Source organism: Drosophila albomicans, chromosome 3 (assembly GCF_009650485.2).
Source record: "Drosophila albomicans strain 15112-1751.03 chromosome 3, ASM965048v2, whole genome shotgun sequence".
In the NCBI taxonomy this organism is placed as follows: Eukaryota; Metazoa; Arthropoda; class Insecta; order Diptera; family Drosophilidae; genus Drosophila; species Drosophila albomicans.
The window spans coordinates 43319641-43344653 of record NC_047629.2 but is presented as its reverse complement, the minus strand read 5'-3'; the positions used below and the strand labels follow the sequence as shown (position 1 = coordinate 43344653).

The 25013-nt window shown below is 38.7% G+C and overlaps 3 protein-coding genes across 3 annotated transcripts in view; all 3 read left to right on the top strand.

The window, feature by feature from the left end:
- Positions 1-238: 238 nt before the first annotated feature.
- Positions 239-3061, top strand: LOC117570175 (integrin-linked protein kinase). Its single transcript, XM_034251651.2, has 5 exons — positions 239-475; positions 742-907; positions 967-1368; positions 1769-1912; positions 1970-3061. The coding sequence occupies exons 1-5, from the start codon at positions 387-389 to the stop codon at positions 2513-2515; spliced, it is 1347 nt and encodes a 448-aa protein (XP_034107542.1). The 5' UTR covers positions 239-386; the 3' UTR covers positions 2516-3061.
- Positions 3062-3786: 725 nt separating this feature from the next.
- Positions 3787-8091, top strand: LOC127565451 (tyrosine-protein phosphatase 99A). Its single transcript, XM_052003930.1, has 2 exons — positions 3787-4469; positions 7851-8091. The coding sequence occupies exons 1-2, from the start codon at positions 4387-4389 to the stop codon at positions 8089-8091; spliced, it is 324 nt and encodes a 107-aa protein (XP_051859890.1). The 5' UTR covers positions 3787-4386.
- A 6013-nt stretch (positions 8092-14104) lies between these two features.
- The window catches only part of LOC117572290 (ecdysone-induced protein 78C), a 47876-nt gene continuing 36967 nt past the window's right edge, over positions 14105-25013 (top strand). Inside the window, 5 exon segments of the mRNA XM_052003911.1 lie at positions 14105-15053; positions 15055-15143; positions 15146-15556; positions 21586-21908; positions 21969-22110. Of these exon segments, the coding sequence (XP_051859871.1) occupies positions 14431-15053; positions 15055-15143; positions 15146-15556; positions 21586-21908; positions 21969-22110 (1588 nt within the window). The 5' untranslated portion in view covers positions 14105-14430.

Genomic DNA, 25013 nt, shown 5'->3' with positions numbered 1-25013 from the left:
CATATTGTTTGGGTATATCGATAACAATTATCGCTGCTTAGCAGCTACTGCTAAATCAAATACCTATTTTCACTATATGTGGTGCTGTTGCTAAACTTAAAGTACTGGTTAATAACCATTTTATGTTTACATTATAAACAAATATAAACTTTTTAATAGTTGCCTTTCAAATATTAGCGCCCACTGTTAACAGCATAATACAATGTTATATTTACGTCACTGTAATATGCAGTGTGACCAGTCATTGCAATAACGAAAGAATAACAAGAGCAGCGCATAACAACTGCTGCAATTTTAGAGTTTTTTAACGTATTTAAATGTAAATTAAGTGCAATTCGTATTAAAAACATTACAAAGAGTGTATAACAAACGCGTGTATTGCAAATATGGAGGATATATTTCATTGGTGCCGCGAGGGCAACTCAATTCAAGTGCGCCTCTGGCTGGATGAGACGGAGCATGATATGAATTTGGGGTAATAAAATAAAGTTATAAATTAACTTAAAAATTATTGAGAAATGCTGATAAAATTCCCAACAACATGTGGCGTGCAATCTATTAAATATTTTGCTCAAGCTATTTTGGTCGGACGCAAAAGCGAAATCCAATTGAGACTGAATGAATGTGTTGTCCACGAAGTGACGTCATGATTTATTCTTATGTTGTGTAAACAACCAAACCCACTGTGTGTGTGTGTCACCCTCTCTCTCTTTCTCACGCACGCTCTCTTAATAATTGCAGCGATGATCATGGCTTCAGTCCACTGCACTGGGTGGCAAAGGAGGGCCATGTGAAGCTGGTTGAGACGCTGCTGCAACGCGGCGCACGCGTCAATGCCACCAACATGGGCGACGACATTCCCCTTCATTTGGCAGCCGCCCACGGCCATCGCGAAGTCGTCCAAATGGTAAGCAGACGCCCCCAAAGAGCAAACACACATAAATTAAAACTATTTCATTTATTTAGTTGCTGCGCGAGCGATCGGATGTGAATGCGGTGAATGAGCATGGCAACACACCGTTGCATTATGCCTGCTTCTGGGGCTACGACATGATTTGCGAGGATCTGTTGAATGCCGGCGCCTTGGTCAGCATAGCCAACAAGGATGGACACACGGCCGTGGACAAGGCAAAGCCAAGTCTAGGCAAGCGCATTCAAGATCTGGCGGAGAAGAGTGGTCAAGAGTTGAAGGTCATCAGCTTCAAGGAGCAGAGTTGGCTGGGCATGAAGACACGTTCCCGCGATGCCACCTTGTCACGGTTTAAGGGCATCAGCATGGGCGATCTCGACTTGCACACCAAACTGTCGGTGACGCCCTCGGGAGAAACTTGGCGTGGTCGCTGGCAGAAGAACGATGTGATTGCCAAGGTGAGTAAGACTTTGGATGGGGTCGAGTTCAATTGCTAAACAAAGACTTCTTTGTTGATCGGATTTCATAGTTCAATTTGGTTTCAAGCCCTGGCGTCATCTTAAGGGCACAGTTAAATCATGTCATAAATTTAGTTATTCAGCTTTTGTAATTTACATTGAAATATTCAACCGAAGCTTTCCTGTATTTAGAGCTATATATCAAAGTAACAGAAAAATAGGCTTCCCATCCAAGCCATTTTCTTAGGGAAACTGTTTCAGTTCGGCTTCAGTTAAATGATTATACAACTCAAATAGTTCGGATCTTCAACCTTCGTAAATTTACACTAAAATATTTAAGCACCGGTCTTATATTATATAAATTAAACTCTACTCTAATTAAACTTAATTTCCCTTATAGATTCTGGCAGTGCGTCAGTGCACATCGCGCATTTCGCGTGACTTCAACGAGGAGTTCCCCAAGCTGCGCATCTTCTCGCATCCCAACATTTTGCCCATCATTGGTGCCTGCAATTCTCCGCCGAATCTCGTGGTTATTAGTCAGGTGAGTATCCTACCTATTCTCTGCCTTATCAACATCTAATCCCTCATCACTTTGAAGTTCATGCCACGCTCTTCGTTGTTCAATCTGTTGCATGGCGCTTCGGGCGTTGTGGTGGACACCAGTCAAGCTGTGCACTTTGCCCTGGACATTGCCCGAGGCATGGCTTTCTTGCACTCGCTGGAACGGATCATACCGACGTATCATCTGAACAGTCATCATGTGATGATCGACGATGATCTGACGGCACGCATCAATATGGGCGATGCGAAGTTCTCGTTCCAGGAGAAGGGACGCATCTATCAGCCGGCCTGGATGTCGCCGGAGGCGCTGCAGCGTAAGCCAGCGGATCGTAATTGGGAGGCGTCTGATATGTGGAGCTTTGCTGTGCTCATCTGGGAGCTGACAACTCGCGAGGTGCCATTTGCCGAATGGTCACCCATGGAGTGCGGCATGAAGATTGCGCTCGAGGGACTGCGAGTCAAGATACCCCCGGGAACTTCATCGCACATGGCCAAATTAATCTCGATTTGCATGAATGAGGATCCAGGCAAGCGGCCCAAGTTCGATATGGTTGTGCCCATTCTGGAGAAGATGAAGAGATAATCCCAAATCGCACACAGTCCCACAAACACAATAGACTCGTCTTATTTTTTGTAAAACAAAGGGTCTTAAAAATTACGAAGCCAAAATGTGCCTGTTTACAAACTGTGTAGCTAAATCTGAATAATGTGAGTTGGAGCGGAGTGAAGTGAAAGGAACAGAGCTCTCTCGTTTGATGTGTTTGCCAACTAATTATAATTACTACTTTGTGTTAATTAACTGCAACGGAAACTGAAATTTAACTGAAATCTAACAGACACCGCCACAAGTGCCTTGAGTCTACAAAATCCATTCAAATATTTACAGGTAAAGCTTTTAAGTTTTTTTTATTCTCTATCTCTCTCTCTTTTTGTGTAGTATTTTATGTGTCCCACTGTCCACGTTTTGTTCTTATGAATTTTGATGATGTTTTTAGACGGTGCTCGATTTTGTCTACGTTGTAAGTTCAATTATAAATACAATTAACAGTTAAGCTTTTAAAGTACGTATTTATACAGCATATATATTTGTTACTAATGATTAAACGAAATTTGTGTACCTATATAAAAACGATAAACATTATTTTACATTCGATTCGATTTCTTCTCAGAATAGCTATGTACATTCATACATACATATGTATATCAAAGCTTCCTTTTAGCTTTCGCCGCTAAAATGCAAAATAAAGTAAAGCTTTCGTGTCTTTACTTTTCGTATATGTGTGTGAGGGTGTGCGTTGCGGGTAGTCAGCGTGAGCAAAACGGCCCTGACCTCATTTCCATTATGTGCACGCGATTCTGCAGCGCGTGGGCAGAGCAAAAGCAGCAGAGTGCAATGAGAGCGGGAGAGCGCCGGCGTGAGAGAGCGCAGCTGTGAGAGAGAGCACGTTTATAAATTTTGTAAAATGGATGCTACAATAACGATGGATTAATGTTGAAATATTAAAATGTAATACTATATTTAAAAAAAGGGGCATTATATTGAATAGTTTATGATTTCATTAATCCTACTGCAGCGCAGTTTTTTTTAGCTTGCTGCGGCCATTTTCATTTGCCGCTCTCTCGTCGCATTTTGTCGGCTTGACGTTGGGCTCTCTGTTTATGTTTTTGCGGCATCGTTATATATTTGAAACTGGTGCTGTTGTTGTTGTTGTCGCGGCGAGCTTACACCATGTGATTGTTTTGTTGGTTCGCTCTCCGTTCAACGGTACATCCTGTGCCTGCATCGGCACGTGTGTGAGTGTGAGTATGAGTGTACCAATGCAGCTTTAAAAAGTTTTGCTGCATTTTGTTGTCGTCGCCGTTGTTGCCATCGTCTCTGCTGTGTGTCGCTGTCGTCGTGCTTTTCGGCCCAGAGGCTGGTCGCTCGGTCTCCAAACAGCAGCAGCGGGTAACAAGCGCTGCGTTGCAGTGTGTCCAAAAAGCCGATTTACACTTTTATATGCCAGTTATGAGTGCAACCAACAAACAGCGACAGCATTTCCGCAATGCCGAATCCAACGATTGAACAATAAGCGTGCGCTAACATCAACATTAAAAGACTTTGCTAAATTGTGCTACATAAATATATAAAAAATAGAACACACTAAAAAACAAGTTGAGCCTGGCCTCAAGTTTGTGTGAAAAAAAAGCTTTGCATTGCAAACGGACAAAAACAAAAGCCGCATTCAGTTTTAAAGTGAAAGTGGAGAATAAAAATTGCATGGCATCTTTTAGGCGCAGCGCATAAAAGTTTCGATTGATGACGGTCGCTGGCATTGTTGTTGTTATTGTGATTCACATTGTTGTTGTTGTTGATTTCTTGAACCTCTTGTGAAGCGCCCAAACAGCAGCTGTTTAAATGTATTTTAGTGCTTGCACTCAACAACGGCCAGCCCCCTTGAGGGCCGGCAACTCATGGAGTATTCAAACTCAAAGCGTTTGAATCATAACGAGCAGCAGCAGCAGCAGCCACAAAACGAACACGAGCAGCAAACCAGGTTAGTGTTTATAAAAATATACTATATATGAATTCTTATTTTTATGTTTATTTGTTAGTTATGTGCCCCATTTTTATGGCCACACCTGAGTGCCACAATTTTTATGCATTTTTCTTTTTTTTTTTTAATTAACCAAACAATTGCCCAGGCACGCCCACATGCCTATTGTGTCTCGCTGGCAGTCGCATAATTTGCAGGAGGCAGAGAAAAAAAAAAGAAATACAACAAAAGTTGGCAGCATTCAGGAGCGGCTGCGGCTTGCCACACGGCTGCTGCTGCAGTTGCTCCTCATCATTCATTTGGCTGACGAGTGAGCCACTAACCTACTTCCTGCCCCCGACACGACCACATGATGCACACAAAAGCCGCAGTAACTTTTCGTTGCTGCAGTTGCTATTGTTGTCCGCTTGTTGTTGTTCTTTGCCGGCATGCCACGCCCACAAGCGGCACACGATGATGATGATGATGCTGCTGATGATGCTGTTGTTGGGGGTGTTGATGAGTGCAAATGTGAAAATGACATGGACCAAGTGGCAGCAGGAGACGACGCATCAAATAAACGATGCCAGTCCGTCCATCAGTCAGTCAGTCATTCAGTCAATCAATCAGTCATTCACTCATTCCAGCATAACAAATGATGATATTTTCGCTACTCAGAGCAACAAACGTTCTCGGTCGATTCTCTGCTGCGCCTTCTTCTTCTTCCATGCATAAATCAAAAGTTCAATTTTGCACATTTCACCAGTAAAGCACAGCGAGACAGAGACAGCAATACAGCTAGAATAAGATAGCAAGAGAGAGCGGCATCTTGGCAGAGAACTAAAACGCCACATGGGCAAATATTTCACTTGTGCTTTCGAGCAGCGCATCGAAAAGCGAAAATATTGTGACAACATCAGCAGCAACAACAACTGCAACAACAACAACAAGCTCGACAATCTCTGTTTCGAGTGCTTGTTGGGATGCTGCACTTGTGTGAAGTGCATAACAACGTGGAAATATTGTAAAAGCAAACTACGAGCTACAAGCTACATAGATAGATGGGATAGATAGATAGAGGAGAGGAGGCAAGTGGCAAGTGGCAAGATTTGACGGTGCGGAATTCCAAATGCCTGCGCCTGAGGACGACAAAGCAAAATGCAATAAAGCTCAGTGGAGGCATAGAACATCAAACATGGTAGCCTCCAGCAGTGGTGTGGAAAGCACGAGGGGGGTGGCAAGGGGCACGGGGCAAGACGCAGTTGTGCCACACAAAAGCAAAGCAGCCAAAGGATGGTTAGGTCCTGGGAGATGCTCATGTAAAGCGCATATTGATTTTAGAAAGTGTGTGCTCTACAACACACAAAAGGGTATTTGCAGTTTGCCACACAGAAGAAGCTCTAGAAACTGAGTTTTTCAACATCCGGCTGGCTGTCTGTCCGCCTCTTTGAACAGCGAGAACTTAGTTACTATTAAAGCTAAGCACACTAAATTTGGTGGCGATGTTACTTTAAGTTTTAAGTATGTTTATTTTAGAACTTATGTTAATCATGACTTAATAATTTTAAAACTTCTACAGAAATTTGAAAGACTTCCACAAATTTGATGGTAATCAGTCAATAAAATAAAACTTTATATGATTATAATATTTGTAGCGGCTAAAATTGAAGCGACTTTTTGTCTTTTAAGTAGTTTATTCTTATTTTAGAAGTGGAACTCCCGAAAATCGCAAAAAATGAAAAATTCGAGCGGTTTCAATCAATTTTAATGTTTTAAAGGTAATCAGTTAATAAGATAACTAGTTATTTGGAGTCAGTTTAGTTAAATGTTTAGTTCAGGCGACATTTAAAAGGTTCTTGTAAATTCTAAGCCTAATAATATTTTGATTGTATTGTTGTTTTTTAAGAAATATTTTTCAATTATTAAAGTCAAAATTATTGTTAAGCCTTATAATTTGTGGATTGTATTGTTTTTTTTTTACTGCAATATGTTTAAATATAAAAGTTAAAATTATCCTTATTAGTTTGTAATTTAAATATTTATTTTGCTATTTCTCCAACAAAGTGCTCAATTTATGAAATGAAAGAAGTAACTCTGTGCCTCTTAAGTTTAATTTTATTTTAGAAGTTAATCACTCCGTTCTCAGCTCCTGAAATTCGCAAAAAAGTAAAATGCAAGCTTTTTAAATCATTCCTAAAATATGAATGGAAATTAGTTAACTCAATAATTATTACCAATTAGTTTAGTTGACTTTTTATTTCATAAAAAAGCCTTCTTGTAATATTATTTGTATCAATTTTATATTCTGTTCTTTACACTGTGTTTCTTTAAATTAAATAAGTCTCAGTAGAAAAGTCTCTATTAGTCTGTACTCTTCTTTGTTTTTAATCTGAAACTTCATTTAAATTATAAATTTGTCTGATAGTTAAATAAATAAAATTGTCAGTAGTTTTCTAAAAATCATTATTGAACATTAGCTGCGCCTTTAATTAGACAACATTTTTATGCCCTTCTTCCATGATACAGGGTATTTTGTAGTCGCTACCTAGCTAACTTTTCTGTTCTTAATGCAAAAGGATGCCGCAAAAACATGTTGGTTTTGTGGCTGCCTAGAGCAAGCGAAATGGGAATGCCGACGGGAACAGAGCAACAACAGTGCGTATGAGTAATATAGAAGAGAGACAGAGCGCCACAGCGACCACAGTGCGTATAAGTAATGCGAGAGAGTGCATTAAAGCGTTGCCAGCGAAATGAGCACAAATTTATTTTGAAGTCGAGTCCTTAGCTAATTAGCATTAAATATGCAAAGCAAACGACAAACCCTTTTTGCCCGAGTGAGTGCGCAGCTATTTATTGCTGGCGTTTAACTCGCAACTATCGATCAAAATGGCAGTGTTAAGAAAGAGTGGGCTAAGAGTTTCTGCACCCACTCAAAACGTCGCTGATATTCAATAAATTGTGTGCCGGACTGCCAGGAAAATGGCCAATTACGTGCAATAACGAGCTAAGAAGTATGCCAGGGCAGCAGCAGCTGTCCAAGGGTTGAAGAATGGGAAATGGGGCAAAGGGGAAAGGGGCAAGAGAAAAATGTGGGTTGCAGCTTGCTTTGGAACTCGCTCGACTGCACTTAACATGAATGGCCATTTTTCCAATCATTTACTCGGGCACTGCGCATTCTAGAAAACGGTTCAACGAAGTCCTTTCTTCTCCTCTCCTGTCCTCTTCTCTACTCTCCTCTCCTGTCTTGTGTGTGCTTAAGAAACTCGGCTGCAGGTGGCTTCGATAATCACTTTAATGTGCTTGGCCACATTAATTGCATTTCGATTAAATTTGACATTGACAATGAAACTGTGGAAAAAACTCGATACGAATTCAATTTAAATTTTTGATTTGCTTTCACAGAATTTCACTTGCAAGCGGCTACTTTCGCAGCAGCGATACGCCAACAACAACAACAACAACAGCAGCAGCAGCAGTTGATGCAGTAGCAACAACACCAACAACTGGCAGCCAGCGTTGCTTGAATACGCCACCCACAACACCCAGCAGCCCATTGCGAGAGCCGCCACAAAGTCCTTCGGACGGACAGACTTCATCGCTGAGCTCGCATTCCGTGTCCAGTGACATCTTGTTGGGTGAGTAATGCAAATTCAGGCTCTCTACTTGAAATACTTGTGGCACAACTGAGGAATACTCTGTTGCGCCTGCAAAGCGAAGAGGAATTATATTTAAATCTGATTGAATTTAGTTCAATTATTCCTCAAAGTATTGAGCTGGGTCTGAAAAGTATTTGATGGTTGATCTTTGGATTTATATTGCAAGTCTTTATAAATTGTAGTCTACTCGAGGGAGAGAAACTTTGACATTCTGGGAAGATTATTACAACTAAAATTATCATAAGCTGTTAAGATTAATTCCAAACTCTTCATTGACAGATGCGACTGTTAACTAAAGCTTTATTGTTTCCCTTTTATGTTCATAATACTTGCTAAGTTGGATATAATTTATTGTTATTCAACTTTAGAAGAATGTGCGTGTAACTTGAAAACTTTTAAAGGGATTTGCTCTAAGCTATCGATATGTGTTATAACATACTCTAGTAGATATTCCTAACTTATTGAATATGAAATCTCCCAGAAAATTATAATGATTATATTCTGAATAGAATTTGCTAGAATGATAATGTAATGTATAAACAAATCAATGTAAATAACGTATACCACACGTTGTTCTAATCATTGTGGTATATTCATTTATGTAATCAAATTACTATCATAAAAATTGGCAAAAATTATCCTTTCATTATTTATCTAGATAAATATTCAATGAGTAAGCTTTAGTGTAATAATAATAATAGTAATAATTTGTTCTTTTTTTATCACTCTAAATGATGAAGTTTTTAACATGAACATTTGCTTACATTAACATTGTTATGTTAAATAGCAGTCTGTTAACAGCTTCAATAGACTCTGATAAATTCTAACTAGAATTTCTCTCAAATGTTTGCCAAAATCAAAACACCCTTCTAGTCAAACTAGTTTCCAGGGTATGTGCAGCATTTGTTACACTTTACTTAAATATACTTTATTTTTTTTCTGCTGTGGCTCTCGCTCTGTTATTTATAGCTGCCCAGTTTCTCTCACGAAACAGATCATGACCCAGGAAAGAAACGGGCAACAAAAGAAGCAACAGCAACAGCAACCATAGCAACAACAACGAGAGCGAAAACGAGAACAACAAATAAAATCGCAACATTTTATTGAGGTTGCTGACATTCAGCCAAACATTGCACATGCCTCTGGTTGCTGTGGCAGCAGCAACTACATCCCAACGGCTCCCACTGACGTTGTGCGACGACCTAAAATGTTTTTGGTGCTGGGTTTTGGGTTTCGGCATCGGCATCACCATCAGCATCAGCATCGGCTTTGGCCAGGGAAAAATTCAGCCTGCAAGCTGCATGCCACACACACTCGATGCTACATGTGTTGTAAAAGTGTTGCCCAGGAATGCCACAGGCAACAATCTCTGCTCTAGGCCCATGTGGTTGCTGCTGCCGTTGTTGCTGCTGCCACTGTTGTGGCATCGTGTGTGACGTTTATATGGATTTTGTGTGCTTTGCCATTCTGACATGAAAGATTCTGGCACAAACAGCGGGCGGTTGTGGCTCTTTTTCCATTGTTGTTCCTTCTTGTTCTTATTGTTTTTGCTTTTGTTGTGGTGCAAATCCTTGGGGACAAAAGTTTGTCAAGCGTGTTGCTGTCTTTTCAAGTTAAATAGCCTGTTAGATTGTTTGCTGATAAGTTGGCCAAATGCTTTATGTTTTCATTCCCCGAGTCCCAGATGAAACCTAAGGCAGCAAGTGTTGTTTTATCATTTGATTAGGAATATAAGAAGAAGCATTGCTCAAATAAATAAAACAAACTTGATAATTAAAATACTTTAAAACCACATATTTTAAAGAATTTAATTCAAATATTTGCTACCTGAATTATTCGCCCAAAAGTATGCTATAAAAATTTAAGGATTTCAGTTTATAGATTTTACTTTTCTTTCTCTATTAAGAACAACTTCAATTAACATTAATTATTTATATTTTTATTTTACAAAGTTTCATATGATATTTAACGTTCATTTTAAGAAAATAGATGAAGACCTAGTTCGTTGCTTAGAGTCCAAAAAATTAATCTTGCTTCCTTTAAATCATATAAGTCTTTTTTTCTTTTAAATCATATAAATCATATCATATATAACAACGAAAGAATAACAATAAGATTTCGGAAATATTTAGCCTGATTAATGTACAAAATTTATATGTTACTAAACACTTTAGTCAAAAGCTTCAATACTCTTTTTATTATTATTATTTAAAATCATTTTGAAATATATTTTGGGAAGACGAATTGAATGAAGATTGAAATATAGTCTTTTTACTCGAATGTTCCATTTTTTTTTTACGATTTTTTTGATTTACATTAAATTGTTGGTATAAATGAATAACAACATATTAAAAAAAAAAAACTACCTTAACTCCACATCCTTCAGTTATAATTATTTACCATACATATTATAGAAACACTCCCAACAAATTGTGTTATTTGACAAATATTCAGATTTTTAGCAAATCTTGAATTCCATATGGAAACTTCCAAGACTCAACTTCACATTCTCCTTTTCTTCAACTTTGTGCGATAATTGCAAGTTAATCCAGCTAAATACTTAGTCATAATTTCTCACTCCAAGTGATAATTTCTAATGCCTACTTTATAGCTTGTTTACAGCTCTTTGATGCCAGCATATCAGTCAAACCCCAAAGGCAGAGCCACAAGCAAAAACAACAACAACAGCAATCGACAACTAGTAGCAACAAGAATAACAACAACAACGGTAGCAAATAGCACAAACTATGAAAAAAATGTGCAAAGTAAACAAGAATTGTAAAATCTAGAAACAGCAGCAGCAGCAGCAGCAGCAGGGGCATAATAATGAGCAAATAAATAAAACTAAACGCATTTGCGCCACTTTGTTGCTGTGCTGTTGTGCTTGTTGTTGTTGCTGCTGCTGCTGGCGCTGCCCATGACGTTGCTCAAGTCATTGAACTTAGGCAAGCGAAAAAAGAAGAAAACAACAAAAACAAATGAGTAACAGCAGCCGGCGCGTTGATAAGTGAAATGCAATGGGCGCACGCCAGAAAATGGGCATGGTCATGCATTGGCATAGGCAATGGCTAAAGTAACAACACAACAACAATAACAACAACGACAGACCACGTGGAGATGTGGTGAAGGGGCTCTGCCTACCAGCAAATAACTCTCACTCAATGCACACACACACACACACACGCTCATTCTCGCTCACACTCTCTGCACGCACACACTGACAGCGATTACACAATCATGCTGCAGTGCAGCTGCTGTTGCATTTTCTCTTCCTGGTTCGTCGACGTCGACTGCGACGTCGCGTGTCTTATGGCGTCGAAGAAGAAGATGTGTGTGTGTGTGTGTGTGTGTGGAGATCAGGTTTTATCAGGCAAATGCAATCGAACATGTTACGTTTGTTGGGGGCGGCGGGCGGGCACGAGCACAAGCACGAACACAAACACGAGCCCGAAGTCTTTGGTTCGTTGAATTGTCGTCGACCACACGAAGCATTATTTGCCCGTCTTCTTCATTGCTTGCGGTTGTCGTTGACTTTTCGCTTTCGATCCTCGTTGACGTTGACGCCGCGACGTCGTCGTCGTCGTCGTTAGCGGCAGCGTCGTTGTTGCCGTTTTCTTGTTATTTACAGTTTCTGCTGCTTTCGCTGCCGTTGGAAAAATAGCAAATACTTGTATGCAGCGCAGCTAGCTAGCTGATCATTGACTTTCGTTGCTTCTCTTTTGTGCCAGGCATTCGTCATGGAAAATGTGTGAGGCGGCTGCGGTTGCGAAATGGGAAAATTGTGCGCATAAAGCACTTGGGTGATTTTTCCCATTTTTATTATTTTATTTCCTTGACTGCGCAACATTGGTTTGATATTGCGCGGGAGTGAGAAGGATGGCATGACAATGAGGAGTTGTAGTTAGACATTGACAACAAATTGATGTACAGTAGGGATACGTTAATAACATAATTATGTTAATTAGCATTAATACCTTGCGCTGTTATCAATATCAGCTTAATAAATAATAATAATCTTCTTATAGCTTTAAGTACATTTATGTATGTACGTTCCGTAGAATTAATTTATAAAAATAATTCCTATTTTATTTATAAATTCTTAATCTCCTTTTCAATCGTACTGGTTCCCACTGCTTTCATATTTAAACTTCTTTCCGCTATGTTGCGGGCGTCTTGCAGAAGTTTGGACAGAGTGCAAAGCGCTGCTTAAAAAAAATCTTTGAACAAAACTCGTTTGGCACTTTCTACTACCTAAGAACAACAATAGCAACAACAACTACTTTTGAGTGCAACTCCAACATTTTAACTTCCGTATTATAGAACTAGTGCTCTCTCGCTCCCTTTCTTGCATGCACACGCATTTCGATGAGTGAGAGAGCGCAAAGGTTCTTTGACTTTGATTATGCTCGCTCTCACTGCATCGCGCTCTCTCGCTGCCTAGTGCAGAACTTTGTAACGGTTCTCTCTTGGCGCGCTGCGCTTTCGTAGTGTGTGTGAAATTGATCTTGAGTGGAGTGTGTGCACTTGAAGTTGGCGTCGACGTTGCGTCGTCGTCGTCGGCAGAGCTGCCCACGGGCAATAGAAATTGAAAATAGCAACCAGGAACAGAAAATCGCCTCTGCAAATGGAAAAGTGCAGTAAAAAAGAAAAAGAGAGTGCGATTGCGATTGCGTGTTGTTGCTGTTGTTGTCGCTTGTTGTTGCTTGCAGTTTGTAGCTTGCAGATTAGAAAGATAGAAGCAATAACAGCACCCCCTCGCTGCAAATCTGTCGCTGCTGCTGCGGTTGCTTCTCTGCTGTTGAGTCAGCCTCGTGCTCAAACGGCGCTACAAAAGTTTTTCCTACTCCATGGCAGCCACAACACATTCTATTTTCCTGCTCTTTTCACACAAATACGCAAACACATTTGCACTCCACACTCATACACACACACACACACACAGACGCACGCGCCTTCTTTCTTATTCTTGTTCTTTTCTTGCGCGCTCCATCGTCGATTGCAGCTGTAGTTGTAGTTGTAGTTGTAGTTGTCGTAGGTTCTGCAGTTCTGCAGTTTGGTTTGAATTTCTGTTGCGCATTTGGAGCGCTGCGAAGTTGGCGCTTGGATCTCGTCGAGGCGAGAGTTTTGTACGCGCGATCGCACATTTTCACATTTTCCATTTGGCATTTTCCCAATCGGAGTTACGTCGCCGTTTCGCCTCCGCTTTCGCGATCCTCTTCTGCTTCTCACTTTTTAGTTAAATCGCTTAAATTGTGAACGTGTCCTGCTCCAGTTGCAGGAGTCTGCGTATCCAGTGTGAACTGCCAAAATGTGAAGAGTTCTAGTGTGAACAGTTAAAGTGTAAACAGTTGAAGTGTGAACAGCCTTAATAATAAAGATTAACAATTGCGGAAATTTAACGCTAATTGTGCATTATAATCAAATCGCTAAATGATTTTTATTAATCTTGTGTGCTCAAGTGAAGTGTGAAAAACTAGCAGATTTAAGACTTTTAAAGTGGTTATGAAATAATGAATGATCATTGATAAACTTTTTTGTATAGTTTGGTTTTTTTTGTAATATGCAAATATTTTTAGCAGTTTTAGAATTTGTTTTGAAGATTAAAGATTATCTAATTCCCCAACATTTATATCTAGAATATAAACTAATATTACCTTACATATACATACATGCTGAAGCTAGACTCTAAAAAAAGTAAAAGTAGTCATTAAAGATTAATTAATTTTTTAAACATTTAAATCTGTAAAATATAACATTATTAAATTTGAAATACATGCTGAAGTTAGGTTTTGAAAAAAGTTTTTATTAGAATATAGAAAAGAATTAATAGTTTTTTTCATGATATAAAGTGGAACTATAACATAGGAAGAAGTACCATTTTTTATTAAAGTAGAAAAGTACAGCAAGAATTTTATAGTTGCGATAGGAATTGCATCAAATTTGAAACTTTTATATAGAAAAGATTTTTCAGAAAAGTTCGGTATAAAAATTTAGGTATTCCATGGCTGCTAAGAAATCTCAAGCCTATAAATTTAATAGCTAGTTGGTAATATCTTACAACATGCATAATTTCCAAATAGTCAGCTACTGATTGCTTTAAGGAAAAGTCGTAATAAGCCTTTATTGCTTAGCTTATGTGGTAAATGACTAACAAGAGAAAAGGAGGAACATAAATCGGAATCGAGAACTGGAAAGGCCATAAAAATGCTGAGAACGCTCCGGCGAGTGTTGCCAGTGCTGAATTCAATTTGCGTGATGATGTTGTTGATGATAATGGATGCGAATACGAATGCGAATGTGAATGTGAATGCAGCGACGCCAGCAACATGGATGTGTACCAAATAGAGCTGGAGGCGCAGGCACAGGCACAGGAACAGGCACAACTACGCTCCCAACTGCTGATCGTCGACACTGTGGTCAAGAACTTGGGGCAACCGACACGCCCCCCAGAGGATAACAATATTGCAGATTTAGATATAGACGAAGAAGAGGACGACGACGACGAAGAGGAGCAGCTGGAGCAGCAAATAAACGGCGAGGAAACCGCTGAAGAAGACGAGGAGGAAGAGGAAGTGGACGACGAGGAAGAAGAGGAGGAGGAAGAGGAGAACGACGACAACAACGAAGCATTGCCAGAAGTTTGCTTCGATGCAAATTCCGATTTCAATTTGCATTTCTTTGACACTCCCGAAGATTCATCCACTCAAGGCGCCTACAGCGAAGCTGGCAGCCTAGACTCTGAACTCGACGACGAGCAGGAGCAACACCAGCAGCAGCAGCAACATCATCAACAGCAGCAGCAGCAACAACAGCTGACGACAACGGCAACTGCAGTGAATGCAGCACAGGAGCTGCAGCATTGTCTGAGTGGCATCGAGACAGATCCATTGCAGTTGCTGCAGTGCGAGGGATACTACAGCGCAACGCCAGCAACAGCAACAGTTGCTGCCGCCACAGCAGCAGCAGCAGCAGTAGTAGGAGTAGCAGCAACATCGGCAACAGTTGGTGGCACAACAGCAGCAACTGCAGCAGCAGCAGCACACTTGAGCTGCACGGCATTGAGCAATGGTGGAGGTGCTCTGTACGCCATCAGCAGTGTGCATCAGTTTGGTCCCGCCAGCAACAGTTCCAGCTCAGCCGGCGCCCATTCATCGCCCGACAGCGGACGCAGCAGCGGCAGCGGTTGCTCCTCCAGCTCGAGCTCTGTCACCACCGTCTCATCGTCATCCTCATCATCGTCCTCGGCATCCAGCGCTGAGCATTTCAATCGCGCGACGCTTCTCAATGCCAGCCAACCCCAACAGCTCCAGCTACAACTACAACAACAACAGCAGCAACAGCAACAACAGCAACATCTCAACGGCCATACAACATCCTCGTCAGCGGTCAGCTCCTCCTCCGGTCACGCGACAGCATCTTCAACTGCTGCGCATTTGAGCAAAGGACACGCAGGTATGTGAGCTCGGAGACTGTTTGCTTCATGTCTTTCAATTTATTGTTAATAAATCAACATTACACACACAACAACTGTGATATAGGGTGTATTCGACTGTGTGATACGCGTTAGTATCTTTAATATAATATATATAAATGCTTATGTAGAGAGGAACTACTTTATTCAAGTTGTTTACTATCCCAACGATATGAAATATTCTGAAAGGACTAAGAACAAACATTTGAGTAGTATTTTAATATTGAAAACTCCAACTTAAAACTTGTACTTGCAATTACAAATTTTCTTTAGGAATCATTGCATTATCCATAAATTTCCAGCTCTCGTAATACTTTAATTTCTTTCTAATACTATGATTTGTATCAAAGAAATGTAAAGTTTTTCATTATTTGAAGAAAAGAAACGTAATTTGAAATTTAAAAACTGCTTTTCTTAACTTAATAGATTTATGAAGGTTTTTAAATAGTGTGATCAAAACAGTAACTTTATTGTAGTTATTTAGTTGCTATACGATTGGTATAAAATTTTTAGAAATGCTTAAGTGCGATGTTTTTAATTTGAATAATAAGTATTCAGGACTTATTTACGAGCAAGGCATAGGTTAATCAATTCGATGATCATTATATTTTTGAGCTTTATATTATGTCGAAGTTTGATGTTCCTATTCCAAATATTAAGTTATTATTTCTGAGTGAGGAAGGTATAGTTTTCAACTGATTTAGGAAAATAAACTTTAAGAAAATATTAAAATTTTCAATTTGAATAGGTTATGCAAAGTGTGCTCAGAGCAGTTACTTTATTTTATTTTGATATTATCCAATCGTAATGAAATTTTTTGGAACAATTAAGAATTGGATTATTATAATGTAAGCAAATATTCTAGACTCTAACTTTAAAAATACTTTTGCAACCATATTATTACTTAATGTATTATTCGAGTATTGTCAAAATTTTTAAATTATTTAGTAGCTTCTGAGGATGTATTTTTTTAATCTAACAGACGGACGTACACACATCGTTATATTGTTTAGCTAGATCAGATTACTCGAAGAAACCATATATTGTTTAGGTAGGTTAGATTTCTTGAAAAACCCATATATAATTTGATGATATTGTAGTTATAGAAATTTTCTACTGCCTCCAATCGAATATACCCTGTTTTTTTCTTTTGATGCCGCGCATGTTAGTCGTGTTTTCAGAAAGTTGCCTCGCCATCGTCTTTATCTACATTTTTCGCTCAATCTCCATGGTATTCGCTTTTCCGCGTCTGCTTCTTCTTCTTCTTCTTCGTTTGCTAGCTTTTTGCGGAAACTATTAAGACGCCGCCTGGAAAATGTGAAAATGAATGCAATTCGCTTGTGTTGTTGTTGTAGTTGTTGTTAGTTTTAGTTGCCGCATTTGAGAGCTGTGGCAAGGAAATTGCTTTCATGTTGCAAAATGTCTGTCAATGTTGCGCTGTGTCGTAGCATGTGGCATGCAGCATGCGGCAAGCAGCGCTGCCTCGCTGGTTGCCATTGAAAGCCATGAAAATGTGTTTTCATTTTCATAAATAACCTGAAATTGCGCAAAATGAAAAAATTGTTTTTCATGTAAAGTCTTCAATTTGCTTCGATTGTGCGGCATTTTATTGCGGTAAAAGGGAAGTAATAAAATGGATTCAACACTTTTCAGTTTTAATTTTTATTCATATCTCACTTTTTCCACCATTTGATGTGCTATAATTTGATAGTAATTATTTGATGTGCTATAATTTGATAGTAATTGTTTTAACATTGATTTTAATACCTAACATTTAATATTGGGTTCGCTTTTTGCTTCCTAGTGATAAAGGAAATACAATTTGGTTCAAATAAAAAAAAATTAATTGTAATGGAGACTAAAATTATTTGAGGAAAGTCTCTCAAGAGTTAAATTTAAGATTTTTGGTATATATAATAATAAGTTAGTCCTTATGATTCCTGATTTGGTTGCGATCAGATAAAAATTGGGGAATCAGATATAAAATGGAAAAAAACGTCTTCTTACTACGGGGGTCTTAGATGCTGGGGCTGACAATGTGGTATATTTTGAACTCTTTGGTATATATGGATTACAGTATGGTAGTAGTAGTAGTATATTAGTAGCATATACCATATATATGTATGGTGGATATGGAATGTAGTACTATATCAACATACCAAAAACAAAGCTTTCCAGTATTTCTGAGGTATATTTTTTCGATTTTTTTTTAAGAATAATACCGGACTGTTTTAGTTTTATTTAAAATGAGTAGCGGAAACCTTTCTAGTTACCTTTGTTACTTGTTTCATTATCATAATAAAGTGTTGTAATTATTCAAATAAAGTTAGAGTTGATTATGAGAGACCTTTTATTGACAATTCGTGTAAAATGACATAATTTGTTATTTGTACTTCTTTCATTTCCATTTTGGAAAATAATTTCTTATTTTATTCTTATATAACATATATTGTAGATATCTTTTAAGTCTAGTTAGCTGTATTAATATGCTAGGCTAAGAGATGAGGCAATGTCGAAACACTAAAGAATCGCTTTATCTCTTTAAGTAAACTGAATATATTTTTTATAATTGAGCTTAGAAATAAACTGAAAGATAGACAAAATGTTAACTTTGTCATTTGTTAAGAGAAGAGTCTTCCTTGTTTTCTATTTAACTGAAGATTCAACACCATAACCAATTAAAACAAATTAAATGATCGTATGAGCATTAGGCAAACTTAAAATATATTGTCATATCTGAAGAATTGAAGCTTTAGCTAGCTTAGAAATAATCTAAAAGATAGATAAAATGTCAATTAAAACATTTGTTTAGAGAAGAGTTTTATTTTCTATTTGACTGAAGATTAGAATAAAATCCCATACTTATTTTTAACGATTAAGTAAGCATAATAAATATTGTCTTATCTGGAAAACTTAATATTTCGTTAGCTAAGAAATAAACTGAAAGACAGGAAAAATGTCAACGTAAATATTTGTCTAGATCATTTTTGGTTTGTTTTCCATTTAAAGTAAAGGCAGACTAAATATGCTCGTAAGCAAACATAATTGTCATATATGTGAAGAATTGAATGCGGAGTTAGCTTAGAAATAAAAAAAAACGTTAAATTAATCTTTTGTATAGATAAAAGTTTGTTTTATGTTTTCCATTTAGCTGAAGGATGCAACCCCGAAACTAATTGCCACAAACTAAGTGTTGAATGTGCTAAGTTGCAACGGCAGCTTGGACGATTGAAAGCCCTTTGTGATTAACTGGGCACTTGCCACCAGCAAGTTTGCTTCCAGTTGCCACTTGAGTTGGCTGATGGAAAACGATATTGCGCTTTCCTCGCTTGCGCTGGCTTTCTAATTGCGAGTTGTTGCCGCTGCTGTTGTTGCTGTTGCTGTTGCAGTGGCAAGGATTTATTTGCAGCAGTTAATTGCCGCAATTAGTGAGGCAGCTGTGAGCAAGGCGTGAGCAAGCTGCAAACAAATTAATTTAGCCAGAGACGATAAAGGAGGCAGCGACGATGTTCCGATGTTGCGATGCCCTGTCGAAACTAGTTGTTTGAGTGGCAAACAGCAATTGCAACGAAGTCGAAGTCGAAGTCAGCGACATTTTGTTGGTATTCAATCAGTCAGTTGGCATTTTTTTTTGCTTTCTTCTTTTGCTTTATCAGCGTTGCACAAACAACTTGCAACAAAATTATGAACTGGTCGTTGTTGTTGTCTTTGTTGAATTGTCGTTTGTCGCTTGTCTATCGCGTTTGCCGCTGTCTGACAACGCGGAAATGCCAAGCAGCAACAGCAGCAGCAGCAACCACAGCAGCAGCAGCAACAGCAACAATGGCATCTAAATTGTCAACTCACAAAAGCGGCCAAGTGATTTGCATTTGAACACAGCGCGAAAATGAAGCAAAGCAGCAACTGCAACGGCGACTGCGAGTAGCACTTGAATTTCCTTTGCCGTTGACATTTTCCAGACGTTCGTTCGTTCGTTTCGTTTGTGGTTGCTCCACCTACAGTTGCTGTTGTTGCTGCTCCTTCAGCTCTTTTGGATGGAAATTCAATTTGCAATTGCACAAGCGCGTAACGCGGTGACTTGCCTCCTTCGTTTTTTCCCCCTCTCTTTGCTTCTGGGTGTATGTGTGTTGGCGCGTGCAAGTTGCACATTAATTTCATTTCATTTCGCTTCGCATTTCGAGGTGTGGCAACGTCGATTGTTGCAACAAAAAAACGCCTGTGGCAGCGGCAACTGCAACTCGTAGTTCAAACTCCGCGCTTAGTTCATTTGCCTTTTTCTCTTTTGCATTAGAAAAAGGCAAATTGAAATGAAATGAAATGCCAAGAAGCACACACAATTTTCTCTACCGTTGTTGTTGTTGCAACAATTGTTGTTGCTGTTGTTGCTGCCACTCGTCTGCCTCCATTTTTCTTGCAATTTGCATTGCAAATTTTCGGCGCTTGCTGTGGAAATTGTGCGGAGCTGCCACAACTTTAGTTTTTCCTCTTCGTTTCACTCTCTGTCTCTCTTTCTCTCTCTCTATCCTCTGCGTAGGTGGCGTATACGTGATTTTTCGGCATTTTTCCTTATCGCAACATCGCTTGTTGTTTTATTTGCTCAAGTTGAATGCACTTTTGAGCTGCATTTGAATTTGATTGTTGCCGTTTGCTTTTGTTGTTGTTGCCGTTGTTGTTGCAACAATTGCAATTGCCTGTGGAAAATGGTTTTTCCTTAAACATTTTCCTGCCGCTTTCTTTACTTAGCGAAACATTTGTAGTTTGCAGCAACTTTTTAAACTGTATAAATTGCTTTATAAATGTCGATTACTTAATCGGACAAAATGTAGGCGGTGGGAGAGAGTGTGATAAATTAGAAGAATACCCTTTAAACAGCTTTCAAATCTTGGCATGAAAATACCTCCTGTTGACAAAACAGTTCATGATAAGGTTTTAATTTGTAAAGTTTCATAAATGATTTACAAATTTAATAAAAGGAGCAATATTTGTTTATAGTTCCATTTTATACCCACAAAGCAAAGAGTAAAAGAGTATTATAACTTTGTGACTACGGAAAATATATTTAATAACAAGAAGGAAGCATCCCCGACCCCATAAAGTATATACTATATCAATGTCTGTCTGCCTGTCTGTCCGTATGAAAACCTACATCTCGTAAACTAAAATTTTTCTCGGTTACTTTAGTTGCCAATCTGGTGTATTTACTCTACGGTATATTTTGAATATAGTAACTTCTCAATATACCAAATGTAGCTTTTAGAATATGTTGGTTTATCAATTTGGTATACTTTAAGAATAATGCCATACTGTTTTTATCGAATATAGGGAAATGCACGAACTTCTGCTTTTTACATGTTTTTTTGTGCGCTGAAATTCATCATCCCATTGATGCCATTAATTTATCGTAAGCAGAGGATTTATTTGTGGCTCAGAAAACTTTTTAATGACTTTCTTCGCTTTATAAAAAATTACAGCGATTCACAAAATAATTGAACAATTGCTTCCCATTACAATTCATTGTTTGATTAGGAGTTTTGTTCTACTTTCCCTCAGGGACATTTCTAATATGTCACTTGCTTCCTCAACCTGACGACAATTGCATTAATTTGATTAGATTTTCCATTTCACTTAATATTTTGGGCAAGCTTTCCTAATCGACTTACCTGGAGAATCGTTAAAAGAGTGGGAGAAGGACGCTTTTATGGTGGCAATTGCTTAGAGCACAATTTTTATTTGCCATCTCGTTTTGTGAGGGGTGGACGAAGTATTGACAGTTGAACTGTCGCCGCTTGTCACTGACAAATGAGGCAACATTGAGGGGGGCAATGTGTAGCAGATGTGGAGCACTCGATTGCCGTGCCAAACTCATTTAGCAAATTGCCATTACGGCAATTGCTGGCGCCGAAACGTAGGCGAACGTGGCGTATGAGTAATGTGAAGTGAGGCTTGCATAATCAACAGGCGCGACAACTTTCCAAATCTAACCAACAACAATTGCACTTTGCCATTGCAGAGCAACACTCGCAGCAGCAGCAGCAACAGCAACAACAACAGCAGCAGCAGCAACATCAGCAACACTCGCAACAGCAATTGCAACAGCAACAGCAGCACGTGCAACAACAATTTGGCATTGTTGACTCGAGCAACGGCAGCAGCAACAACAGCAACAGCACCAGCAACAACAACAGCAGCAGCAACAACGGCAACATCAGCAGCCACAGCAACAACAACAACAACAGCAACGGCGTCTCTTCGAAATCTTTCGTGCCCTGCAAAGTCTGTGGCGACAAAGCATCGGGCTATCATTATGGTGTAACTTCCTGCGAGGGTTGCAAGGTAAGTTCTTGCATTTACTGACGAAGTTGCATAGCTAATTCAAGTTGCATTCTTCCACAGGGTTTCTTTCGTCGCAGCATTCAAAAGCAGATCGAGTATCGTTGCCTGAGGGACGGCAAGTGTTTGGTCATCCGCCTGAATCGCAATCGCTGTCAGTATTGCCGCTTCAAGAAATGTCTTTCAGCTGGCATGAGCCGCGACTGTAAGTACCACAAAAAAAAGAAATACCGAAACTAAACAACTCGCCAAAAAGTCATGGGGGCCAATTTATGATTAAGTACTCGACGCCTTCCCAAAAGAGCGCCTCCAAAAAAGGCCAAGCAGCAAAAATGTTGCCACAAAGCGTTGCATGAAGTGAATGGAATGAATGCTGCACCTAGTTGGGAAGTTGCAGAGTTGCTGTGTTGCAGTTGCCGCTTGTCGTCTCAAGTTGGCCTATTGATAGCTTTATTAGCCATCTGTGAAAACGTTGCCAGATCCAGCGATTAAAGATTGTGTCTCTTGACTGTCAACTGCTTGGTGTCAATGGGGAAATTGGCAACGACAACAACAACAGCAACAGCCAAAGCATCGACAGCAACAGCCACAGCACTGGCAACAGCAATTGCAGCTTGCAGATTGCAGATAACTAAAAATGTCAGTTGACGCTCGAATCTCTTAATTTGCAGTCTCACCTTACATTATTTATGCCAGAGATTTGTGAAAATCTTAGTGCGATTAACAGTTTTTTATTTAACTAAGATAATCGTTTTTTTAAATCAACCCAAAAGTATTTTGTATGCAACTTGGCGCCGTAGCTTTATTACATTATAATTGATACTAATGACTATATTTAGATATGGAAAAAATGAATAAAATAATGTGACCAACAAATTTCTAAACTGTTCGGATCGAGCTCTTAAAAAATACATATATAAATATTTTTACAAGATTCAAGTCAAGTCAAGTGATTTCTTTCATCAATGTTATTAAAAGTTTTTAATTACGCTAAGATAATTATTTCACATTGTTGTCTTATGCAATTTGGTGTATTCTAAAAGCTATATTAAGTTATGAAAAAATCTTAATAAACAAAATGTCTAACTACTTACTCATCGATTCAGATTTATATCATGAAAAACCAATATGTTCTCTTTATGTGTAATGTGTAAAAATTTCTTAATGCGACTAACAGTTTTTCATTTAACTGAGACAATCATTCAATCGATTCAGGGTTTTTTTTCGATGCTGATTTAATCCATTGGAATTGATATTTGTATGATGTATTAATTATGAAAAAAAATTGAGAAAATAATGTGTCTTAATATTTGTTCAGACAGTCAGTTTGCAGTCTTTAAAAATGATTTAAAATTTGCATATTTTAAAATGAGGTTTAATTAAATTAGTAAATAGTTTGTATACAATTTGTCGCCGTTGCTTTATTGCTTCATATTGATATTAATGTTTCTATTTTATTATGAACAAACGCATAAAGTAAACAGTCGAACTATTTGTTCATATACTCAGATTAAAGCCTGTACAAATTCAATATACTTTACAATAATCTAATTGCATGTGATGTATTGAAGGACATTACTAATTTTCCATTTTCAAATATATATTTTAATTTCTATTGCCCACTCTGCTGCATACTTGTACTATAGAAACAATTTTTAATATTGAGCAGCAACGTTGCAATATCATATTTCCTTAACATTAAAATTATAAATATGTATAATGAATCATTAAGTTCATATCTTCATTTAAATTCTAAAGGAAACTTTAATTTCCTCAACCCAAACTTTTAAATTATCCCGACTCCAAGTTGAGTTACACAAACTTTGGTAAACCGCAAAGCATAATTCCTTTCCACTTTCAACAGAATTTCCTTCTGCTTGTGATGCTTTTGGTTTCATGTGGCATCTTCCTTATGGGTTTTGGTGTTCTACTCGGTTTTGGCAGGGAATGTATTTTAAGGCTCATTCATCTCGGGTTGATTAACTTATTTACCACCAACAAAAGCGCCGTTAACCAACACACAAAAGCCGCAAATAGGAAATGGAAAATGAGAAAGCAACAACAACAACATAAACAATGTGCGACTTAAGTTAAGTTCAACAACAATCTGGCAAACAGATTTTTGGTTGGCAGACAGTCTCCTGACTTTAGACTTTACTTCCTGGTGAAGTCAAACCGCAGCCTTAAAAAGCAAATTAGTTTTTGTTGCACACACACAATTGCTGCCTTTAAATGCAATTTATTTGATGTTGCACAATTAATTGCCTAAAACGCAGCAGCAGCAGCAGGCAGAGAGCAGAGAGAAGGTGGCAAGCAGGCTGTTGCATGTTCAGTGGGTGTGTGTGACAGGCAAAAGACATTTGTTGCCGTCGTTGTTGCTGTTGTTGTTGTGTCACTGTCAGTGCAGTTGCTTGCAACATTTATTAGTCGCCCTGCAACATTTGTTGCCATTTTTTATGACTCGCTTGCGCTGTGTCTGTAACCCACGCCAATTCCTTTTCGCTTCGTTCGTTTCGTGTTTGCCTTTCGCGCATTTTAATGATTTTTCCAGCCAGGTTTTTCTTTTGCTGCTGCAGTCGGAGCAGCAGCTTCCTCATCCTTGTGTTTTGTTGCATATGGAAAGTTTCAATAATTTACTCAAATTGCTTTTGTGGCAGCTTTGTGATTGTTGCTGTTGTTGGGGCGTTTTTTTTTTTTTTTTGATTTGCGCGCTGCTGTTTAATTAGACTGTTTTTGGGCTCTCCAGTTAAGTCGCAAGTCGAGTTTATGGCATTTGCCAATTTGCCAATCGCTGAAGTCCGTGAGAGAATTTCCAATTAAGTTTCGCGTTTCATTTCATTGCGATTTTCGATTTTGCCTCGAAACTTTGTTGGCCAGAAAACTTCAACACGTTTTGGCTTAAATCGTTGTTTACCATCAGCATCAGTAGCAGCCTGAAAAGTCGGAAAAATACGCTCTTTTTTTGGGTCACTTCATTTCGTGCTCCTTTCGCATTCATTTGAGAAGTCAAATAATGCAATTATACGCTGTGAGTGGGCGTGGCACACTTCTTTTGCTGCTGACAATTAAATGCACAAACCATTGCTTTGCGAATGTTACAATTGCTGT